At 44.3% G+C, this 11,060-nt stretch overlaps 1 protein-coding gene across 1 annotated transcript; it reads left to right on the top strand.

Annotated features, from left to right (window-relative positions):
* The first annotated feature begins 6,706 nt into the window (after nucleotides 1-6,706).
* Nucleotides 6,707-9,956, top strand: LOC134020687 (dentin sialophosphoprotein-like). Its single transcript, XM_062460850.1, has 4 exons — nucleotides 6,707-6,864; nucleotides 7,467-7,868; nucleotides 8,490-9,721; nucleotides 9,945-9,956. Exons 1-4 carry the CDS (start codon nucleotides 6,726-6,728, stop codon nucleotides 9,954-9,956), a joined length of 1,785 nt encoding a protein of 594 aa, XP_062316834.1. The 5' UTR covers nucleotides 6,707-6,725.
* The last annotated feature ends 1,104 nt before the right edge of the window (nucleotides 9,957-11,060 follow it).

Genomic DNA, 11,060 nt, shown 5'->3' with positions numbered 1-11,060 from the left:
CGTCAAAAACGCAGACCATTCAGAGAGTTCACTTGTTCAGTTGAGAGGTCTGTCTTAAAACCTTGGAAATAGTTTTTTTTTAAATTGCGAAGTTGATTGTATTTGTGTCGGAGCTCTTTATTTCACAGGTAAATTAAAACCATGTTACTAAAATATTAGGTTTTATATATTTTACTTCAGTTTTTAACGTTTCTGTATTAAATGTGGCTTACATTTACAAAGCCAGATCGATCAATAGCCTTGAGCATTTGATAAAGAATGATTCACGTGACGTTATGCCTTTTCAGTGGATAAAACACATCTACACAGCATAAGAAATACCACAGAGCGAAGCACCGTAGCTAAAGGTGTTATAAAAACCAAATCACCTGTTGTCTAATGGCCAATGTAGCCTGCATAGTGTCAGGACCACGGATAGCTCCTGAATTGGGTTTACTGTCACGTCATCCGCCGAATGCAAAACCACACTTCCAGTGGGCCTATACATTTGGCCTATAATCCATCAGGAATTATACATTTTTCTTACCAACAACTAATACTGCATATTAGGCTATTTCATATTGTTAATTTTTTGAAAATCCAGGTTGTAGTGGACTCGGTGGATTGTAAAATAAAAGTAGAGAAAGAATCTTCAAAACATGCCTCAATGAAAACTTGAATCTATGACAGAATTGAGGTTGTCGTAAAATCTAGGTTACCGGATTCTGACTTTTTTGTTCCTCTCAAATTAGGCTACATGAAAAGGCCACACAGCAAGGCGCACTACATCTACAGTGCAAGTGCGCCACGCAGTGGCACTGTGTGTAGTTGGCGCCTTTAGGACGTTTATGTGAGAATAACTAAAACGATACTGAATTCCAGTATATTGTTTGTGTGGCCCGTGTGAGACATGACATGGGCTCAAACTGTAAAGCATACAAACAGCTCTTTGATGGGCCGTTAAAATGGGTATGTTTAATATATAAGCAAAATAGTTTTTTATTTCAATGTAATATTTCACACCATAATTTATTTATATATATATATATATATATATTATATATATATAAAAAAGTAATAATACAAAATAAATAAAACGCAACACATAATCTGTAATTGGGGCTGGTCATAAAAAGACAACTGTAACCTTGCTACACCCCTTTCTACTTCATGAGGTAGCTCAGGCAGGTGATGCATTTCCTGTCCTGTGACCTTTGACCTGTGTGTGGACGTGCTTGTGTCCATACATGGTCACGACTGAGTGACTACTGCCGGGGAACTGTAGGGACATTGCCTTACTGTCTGGACCACAATGATGAAAGATTTAGAACAAAATTCCCTTAAAAATACACAATATACTTTTTTTTTTTACATAAAGAAATAACCCCCCCAAAAAATATCTCAGAAGTTTGATGCTAAACTTTTAAAGTCTCTCCGGTCTAGCTGGCATGCCAGGCCACTTTATGAGACAGCTCTGGCATCCATCTCTCCACAGCCTTCCTTTGGGGTCAAGGGGTCAGGGTCTGGGCACAGGTTCAAGGTCACAGGGCCCTGATTGAACCAGGAAGTGGCTGATTGAAGCAGGAAGTGGATAATTGCAGAGAAACGGGAGGTTTCCTTAGTCGGCTTGCGTTGCCAGCCTGTAAGTGAGAGAAAGAGCTTTATGACTCTCTTGAATGAGAGGGAGGGTGTGTGATAAGGAGGAGTCAGGTGGCTGAGCGGTGAGGGAATCGGGCTAGTAATCCGAAGGTTGCCAGTTCGATTCCCGGTCATGCCAACTGATGTTGTGTCCTTGGGCAAGGCACTTCACCCTACTTGCCTCGGGGGAATGTCCCTGTACTTACTGTAAGTCGCTCTGGATAAGAGCATCTGCTAAATGACTAAATGTAAATGTAAATGATAAGTGTGTGTGCCAGCATGGGTTTGTTTGTTGGCATAGGTGTGTATGTGCTTGTGTGTAGGTGTGTGTGTGTGTGTGTGTGTGTGAAGGAGGGAAGTGTCAAGGTTAACACATGAGACACAATGATTGTCTTTTCCACAGAGTTCAGAAGGACCTCTTAAAACAACTTGGCAGGGACAGTCTGTACAACCACATTCAGTGTTTTGCCTGATAGGGCAATCCATAGCATTATGTAAGAGACATGTTGATTAATTTATATAGCATTTACAATGTATTCATTTAGCAGACATCTAAACAGTGCACATAGAAAATATAGCAAAAAATCAGGGATCAGAAGTGCATGGTTGTAGTGCGTGGCGATAACAGTGTTTTGGTGGTCAGAATCAAGGAAAGGTGACGGGTCATCACTGGCCAATTCTTCAAATTTCACCTTCTATAGTCTTCCCATGTAGTACAGTTATTTGCATAGAGTAACAGTCTTTTAATGGCCACTGAATACTCAAAAAGCATTCAAACTTGCACTGTTAAACTAATATTAGAACACCGTTATTTGTTGTATTGCTAAGGGATGCTGTAAGTGTTGAAGAGAGCCTCTTTTTTGACACAGTTTGGTGAGAGCGCAGTGCCTGCAGACACAGGGCCTGCAGACACAGGGCCTGCAGACACAGGGCCTGCAGACACAGTGCCTGCAGACACAGGGCCTGCAGACACAGGGCCTGCAGACACAGTGCCTGCAGACACAGGGCCTGCAGACACAGGGCCTGCAGACACAGGGCCCAGTGCACAGTGGGAACAGTGCTTCCTGTATTTCTTACTCCAAACTGTGTCTGCCCAGGTTGGGAAGTGTGGCTGTTTGTCTTCCCGTCTACCTGTCTATCTGTCTGCTGCCTGTCTGCCTGTCTGTCTGCTGCCTGTCTGTCTGTCTTCCTGTCTACCTGTCTGTCAGTGCAGACAGTAACAGGTCTACCTGTCTGTCAGTGCAGACAGTAACAGTCTTGGTCAGTGTGACAGACAGGCAGACAGACAGACAGACAGACAGGCAAGCAGACAGGCACGCAGACAGGCAGCAGACAGACACAGACAGACAGACAGGCAAGCAGACAGGCAGTAGACAGACACAGACAGACAGGCAAGCAGACAGGCAGGCAAGCAGACAGGCAGCAGACAGAGACAGACAGGCAGGCAGGCAGGCAAGCAGACAGGCAGCAGACAGACAGGTAGGATGGCAGGTAGGCAGGCGGACAGGGCAGTCTGTTGGTCAGGGTTATACAACATGTTTTCCTGGAGAGGGTGGAACTTCCTGCCCACCAATCAATGTTTCAAGTGGGGTTAAATACACAAGCGCACTCTGCACGGAATACACTGGGAGGATAAAACCTGTGTCTGAGTCCAGTAAGTTTCTGCTGTCATTGAGATCGTCAAAAGGTCCCAAAGACTGTGGTGAGACAGCTTTCTAGGACATCGCCATAAAATAAAAATGTTATGTGCACAAATCGGTCACAGGACTAGACGAGTATTATGGAAAAATAGACATAACCACAAAAACATACAAAAACACTATAAACGCCCAGAGCATTCGCCAGGAATCCTTTTTGACACAGACAATTTCAAACATCTCCATCATATGTGGCCATGGGTGATCAGGAATATATCTATTCCTGACTTTTGTCTGTAAACTTTTTTTAGAAAAGTATTTTTTCAACCTTTAGAATTGTTTTTGTTCAAAACTTTTTATTCAAAACTTTTGTTTGAAATAAAAAATATATATACATTTTCGTAACTTTTTTTGAAACTTTTTTCACACCACAACTCTTTCTACCCTCCCCACCCCCACCCTTCGCTTCCTCTATATCTTTCAGGAGCACCAGCGCCCCACAGGGTGGGATTAGTCTTGGGCCTGGAGGGGTGGGGGCCTGGAGGGGTGGGGGCCTGGAGGGGTGGGGGCCTGGAGGGGTGGGGGCCTGGAGGGTGGGGGCCTGGAGGGGTGGGGGCCTGGAGGGGTGGGGGCCTGGAGGGGTGGGGGCCTGGAGGGTGGGGGCCTGGAGGGGTGGGGGCCTGGAGGGGTGGGGGCCTGGAGGGGTGGGGGCCTGGAGGGTGGGAGCCTGGAGGGTGGGGGCATGTTAACCAGGATCTCCCTGTAGACCATAACACCATCTCCTGGGTGAAACAAGTTCTCAAAGAAGTCTCAGCACTCTGTAATTTGCAAGATTTGATTTGGGTAAGCGGGTAGGCTAAGGTGGATTTAAAGTGTATTTGTTGAATTTTGTTGCTTTGTCTCTGACCGCACCCTGGACGTTGAGGGGATTCCTCTCAGCATACTGCCAGAGAGGACCATGACAAGCCACACCCTGACAGAGCAGGTTGGTCATGCTGGTTTATCTATATTGTACAAACTATACAACTACAATCTTCTCACATGGATAACCAGAGCCTGTTGCAAATTAGTGGACAGTTGGAGACTAAACGAACCAAGTCAAGGTTACGACTAAAGTCAAGGTTACGACTAAAGTCAAGGTTACGACTAAAGTCAAGGTTGTGATGAGAAGTGGATTCAACGATGACGGAGATGCTGTTGGCAAGTATCCCACCAGACCAGGACAGACAGGAAAGGGAAGGGAAAGGAGAGAGCATGCCAAAATATCAGACAAAAAACAAGCAGGCAGACGGACAGATATACCTTCTGAATTTCCCTGTCTGGGATGAATAAAGTTCTGTCTAATCTGATACCTGTTGGCAACAACAGTCATTGAGGAGTCCCCTGTCAGATCAGCCACAGTGATGACATCATAGTGCTGGCGTTTGGTGCTGGTGAATAGTTATTTTCTGTACGCTATTTCAGATACAGGACATGCGTGCCTCCTTTAATATTAAGTGGACCTCTGGAACCCAAACAGAGACAAATACTTATATTTAATATTGTATATATTCTTTTAAGAAAAAGTACAATGTTTTCTTGGCACGTTATACCAGGCAAGGTGATCAGGTCATGTCTGTGTGAGTGTGGGTGTGAGGAGAGTGAGAGGTTGGGAGTAGTGTGAGAGGTTTTGTGTTTGTGGTTGTGTGAGGGGTGAAGGTATGGTGAGAGGAGGTTTGCTGGAGGGAGGATGTGGAAGGGTGGAGGAGATGTCCTGTCCTCCTCCCTCCCCAGGACTCGAACAGGATGTCGGGGAAGGGGGGGGGGGGGCGGGGGGCAGGGGGCGGGGGGTGAGGACGGGAAAGGAAAGGAGAGCAGGGGGGTTAGCTTGGTTTTGGGCCCCTGTCCCACAGAGAACTCAGGTCTGGAGATTAGGGCTCTGGGAAGGGAAGGCTCTTTGCTCAGCTGAGCCAGCAGAAGACTGTTCCTGAAGTGTTGCTGGACCTCCAGTTTACAACACGTCTGAACCAGTCCTGTTCTCTACTGATCCTGCTGGATCGCGAGGAGTTTCGGCTGGTACTGTGGTCACGATTAGGAATGACAGTAACTTCAGAGAACTATAAGTCCACTCTTGATGTTTTCATGTCAGGGCTTCTCTTCGTCAGCCTTGTCATGCTGTACTCCAAAGCCTGTTTAGAAGTGGCCTGTTAAAAATCATCAAAATCATGTCATTGGATCTGTTTAAAATTGTTCAAAAACAGCGGCTGAATCTATTATTACCCACCAGGGAAGATTCCTCTATATTATTTTAGTACAACCTTGCCAATACAAACACAATGTGTATCCATGTGGAAAAATGAACACTTCTTCAAAGTAAAATAACACAAGTAAATGTTTATCTTTGTCAACCAACAAAAATTCAACTCCAGGCCAACAGGATTCTTTTTAATATCTATATTTTATTCATGTTATTCTAGCGAATGCGATTTAAAATGTTGTTTTCCAGCATATTCTGAAGGCTCGCCTATGTGGGTGAACATTTGTCTTCACTAATGTTTGTTGTATGATTGTGTTTGTGTGCAGGTCTGAGGTCAAACAAAGAGTCTTCTTGACGGTGACTCTGCAGGGAAACAGAAGGAGGGAGTGAGTTTGTTATCAACACAGTTATGTTGTGTAAAATCACGATGAACATCGTGATTTTACACTTTTTTATCATATAAATCCTCAGAGCTGAAACTTTCAATATTTAGATAACAGTATTCTCTATTCTGACATAACTCTATAATAATCTTAAAACTAAAGTGAATAAACCGTATTTGTTTATTGGAACCTTATTTCAATACAACATGTTAATATTTTAATGTTAAACATTTTAATATTTACCTTTGAATCCCATTTGAGGTTTTGAAAGACTGATTATCACATTTCAACTTCATGGTGTCACTTCATTTGAACACAGTATGTCATGTCATAAGTTTGCCAAAATTGCAGTTGATTGTGACAGTGAGACAATAGACAAGACCGTATAAGACCGACTGATACAAGATGATACTGTAAGTGCATGGACAAATCTGAATAGTTTATATTCTACTGTAATATTTTAATAGATATTAATAAGATTTGAAAATGTCATAAAGGACACCTTAACCCATACTTAATGTCTGTGTACTGTATTTTAGAATGCTAAATGTGTTTATGGTGGAAAGAAATTAAAATAATTGTATACACTTTTTCTTTTTAATAAACGGTTTGCATTGTTCATTGTAAAACAAGACCTTTTGTCATTTATGTGTGAACATTGACAAACTCAAATCTTCCTGCAAGGACTTGTTGTCCCAATGCGTCTGCTTGGTCATTTTGAACTCTTGAACATCTGTGATACTTTGGTATTTCCGAAAGAGGAGTAGTTCCATGTGTATGAGTGCCACTGAGGGGTCTACTTCACTATGAAACCTCAAAAACAATTGAATAGAAGGAAGCTCTGGTCACTGCATGCTTTCCTCCCAGAAGGCGCACTTCCCCTACGCCTCAACTCTGCTCATCAGAACCTGTCGGCAGCAAGAAACTGTCAAACAAAATATGGATTATTTGTTTATTGTCCTATTTATCTTCCTGCGATTCTCGTCCACAAGTAAGTTCCATATACAATGTTTTAAGGAATTGCTTTGCTAACCTTGAAGGTTTTAAACGTATGATAAACTGGTAAAGATCATCAACAACGGAAACTGACGCGTCCATCCTTATCTGTAGGCTCGTGAAGGGTCAAGCAAATAATTTTTTTGTAATAAAAATATTATGGAACGTTATGAAAGGTTGATTAAACTAATAGTAGTCCACGCTAATATGTGATCGACCGGTTTAGGCCTGTGTGTTTTCTATGACCATACGATTACTTGGCTAAAAACATGAGATTAGGCTGCTTTGTAGCACAATATATTTTTTTGTTGTTGCGGTTGTTGGCATATCATTTCTCATCTGAACGAAGTAACATTACAAGACCAGTATGAATTACCCCTGCTAGGCTAAGTGGCTTTGGAGTCAAAATGTTATCGAATTAAGAGCCCAATTCCAAGTTTAAGCTCAGGCTAGCCTTCATACCTTATAGTGTTTAATTTGTGGTATTATTGATATAGCTTACTGGGTACAGTAAATAAAGTAGACCATTTGAAACGATGGTCAAGATAATGATCATGTTCTCAATTCTCATCCTAATTGAGTTCGTTTGTGTTACAGCTGGATTCCTTATTATGCAGACGCCTAAGAAACTGTGTCTGACAAAACACAAAACGACAATTATTCTTGGTAAATGCAACTATTTTGACTTGGTACAACAGTGGGAATGGACAAACGACATGAGGTTGTGGCACGTTCAGTCCTCCATGTGTCTGTGGGCCAATCCAAGCAGCATGATACCTACGCACGCGCGCCTGGCCGCTCTCCGCGACTGCGACGATGCACCTGCTTGGAAATGCTACGACGAGAAGGGGACTGTTGGATTAGCCGAAAAACAAATGTATCTGAAGACACAAGGTATACGTGTCGTGATTCGAGCAGACTCCAGATATTCGAATTGGACAAAGTATGACGTCGATACAGGAGGGAGGGAGCAAATTACTAATTTGTGTTCGATAAAAGGTGGGTTTCTTGGTTCGCCTTTGTCAAAATCATCGTAGGCTACGTTTGCAGGGAAGCCTATAAACTTGAAGTCTAGTCCTGATATGCCAATGAACTAACAGTATGTAGTTGAGGAAAGCGGATGACACTCTAGATACGGACTTTCCTTCACATTGTTGTGGGAACGTTCTATCAAGTCACTCACTCAGGAAGAACGTCAGCAGTGTCCATCCGGTCGAAGCTGACTGTTCCAAGGAACATTTGCAGATTCTGATTTAGATGGACTTGAAAGTGTTTATATTTTTGTTGTTGTTGAAGAACTGTCACACCTCAATGGGGCTTGACACTATTGTCCCCAATGACTTCCAATTAACTTTGATAAAATTCAAACCTTGGTAGCCAATAATAAGATGTTACCCTCATATAGAGGCTATTCTAGTAGTCTATTTAGGTTTGGGGTGTCACAACGACGGAACAAAAAATTTAACAGTACTATTGTAGAAATGATTTGTTGCTGCAGTTGATCTTGTTATTGCTTATTGCTTGGTATAGATTTTTCAAGAGAATATCATGGTTATGTTTGTATTCGATCAATCGTTAGGCTGCGCAATATTTCAAGTAAATTATTCTCCATTTATCCAGGTCAAACCACACCTCCAGTAACAGTCCTGAGCACCCAGCCATCCAGTACAAGGCAGCAGAGGACTGGAAAAACCTCAACACCCAGAACCCCTGGCCCGTCTGTCAATAAAGCCACGACCGAGACGAACGACATTATCGGGACCCGCACGAAAAGGACTGCGACTGAAGGGCTCCATCCTAATACCTGGAGTGGCTTCATCGACGGGTCGGGCTTTAGCGACACCTTGTCCACGACGGACGCCAACTTGGACCAATCAGCAGGTGCCATCACCACGTACGCCCGGGAAGACAGGACGCGGCCTGCACACCGTCCCAACACCACTGGGCCTGCACACCGTCCCAACACCACTGGGCCTGCACACCGTCCCAACACCACTGGGCCTGAAATAGATAGACAGCTGTCCACGTCAGCAAGCACTGAGACGGCAGACTCTTCCTCAAGGCCTAACACTTCCTCTGACACCCACACTTCCTCTGACACCCACACGTCCTCTGACACCCACACTTCCTCTGACACCAACACTTCCTCTGACACCAACACTTCCTCTGACACCCACACTTCCTCTGACACCCACACTTCCTCTGACACCAACACTTCCTCTGACACCAACACTTCCTCTGACACCCACACTTCCTCTAATGCCAACATTTCTTTGGACACCCACACTTCCTCTGACACCAACACTTCCTATGACACCAAGACTTCCTCTGACACCCACACTTCCTCTGACATCAACACTTCCTCTGACACCAACACTTCCTCTGACACCCACACTTCCTCTGACACCAACACTTCCTCTAATGCCAACACTTCCTCTGACACCCACACTTCCTCTAATGCCAACATTTCTTTGGACACCCACACTTCCTCTGACACCAACACTTCCTATGACACCAACACTTCCTCTGACACCCACACTTCCTCTGACACCAACACTTCCTCTGACACCCACACTTCCTCTAATGCCAACATTTCTTTGGACACCCACACTTCCTCTGACACCCACACTTCCTCTGACACCCACACTTCCTCTGACACCAACACTTCCTCTGACACCAACACTTCCTATGACACCAACACTTCCTCTGACACCCACACTTCCTCTGACACCAACACTTCCTCTGACACCAACACTTCCTCTGACACCAACACTTCCTCTGACACCAACACTTCCTCTGCAGTCTCTTCAGGGCCCAACACCAAGACTGACCCAGCAGATGCAACTGCAACGGTATCTTTAACTTTACCAGTAGATGTCACGGCTACAGTCCCTCCCTCTCATCCAGCCACTGTTTCCTACGTGACCTCTGACCTTGCCACTACGTCTGGCATAACCCTGGCTGGAGCCACCATAGTTCCTCCTTCAGCTACAGCCCTGCTGCCCTCTTCTACTGCCTCGCCACCTGCCTCGCCTACTGCCTCTCCTACTGCCTCTTCCTACATTCCTTCTGCAGCTTCAACTTTGACACATACAGTTAGACACACAGTTAGAACAACCACTACAGCTCCAGACGCAGCCAGCACAATCTCACAAACTTCCAAACCGCAATCTACCATCACTTTAACTCCACCCACAACCCCAAATGCTCAAACCACATCTACAACGACACAAGCCCCAACTACCACAGCCAACCCAACAACCACAACTCTACCCACATCAACCACTGCTCCCCCCACAATGACTATATCTCTACCCACATCAAAAACAGCTTCACCCACTACAACCACTGCTTCACCCACTACAACCACTGCTTCACCTACAACAACCACTGCTTCACCTACAACAACCACTGCTTCACCCACTACAACCACTGCTTCACCTACAACAACCACTGCTTCACCCACTACAACCACTGCTTTACCCACTACAACTACAGCTTCACCTAAAACAACCACAGCTTCACCTACAACAACCACTGCTTCACCCACTACAACCACTGCTTCACCCACTACAACCACAACTCCGCCCACAACGACGACTTTGCCACCTACAACAACTGAACTGACGACCACACCACTGGTAAGTGCAGTCTACCACGATCAAGGCTACTTTACATGGTGACAATTACTGGTGGTTTACATCATAGTAATCTATTATTAGTAAATTAATAAATGAAACTACTTTTCTAGGCGTGCTTCTCAGGAGTAAAACCTAGTGCATAACTGAGATGACATAAGTCACTGTGACGTATGCCATCAAAGTCCCGTGAAAGAAATTCGAGAGCAGCCGGCTGGGTCAGCCAGCGCATGTTGCGTAAGCCATGTCAACAACTTCCGGTAGCTAACCGGAACCTTAACTAACAAACAACAAGAATGTACCTCATGCAATAGGCCTACCTTATGAGAGTTGGCGTTGATAAACCACATACTATCAGCTCAAGCTAGCAACAACAGGAGAAAACGTCATGATTTCGTGCAAGCATGCTGAAGGGGAACTGAATTCTCCAGAACTGTTTGAAAACCCTGGCAATGTTTGTTTAATTTTCCCCACTGTGCAAACCGTTTTTCATAGAAAAATAATGTACCATAATGTCCCTTTTTTTTTAAGTGAGAACAGAAACACTGGGTGT

Source organism: Osmerus eperlanus, chromosome 5 (genome assembly GCF_963692335.1).
Source record: "Osmerus eperlanus chromosome 5, fOsmEpe2.1, whole genome shotgun sequence".
NCBI classification, from domain to species: Eukaryota; Metazoa; Chordata; class Actinopteri; order Osmeriformes; family Osmeridae; genus Osmerus; species Osmerus eperlanus.
The sequence above is the reverse complement of the archived record's forward strand: the minus strand, read 5'-3'. Positions and strand labels throughout refer to the sequence as shown.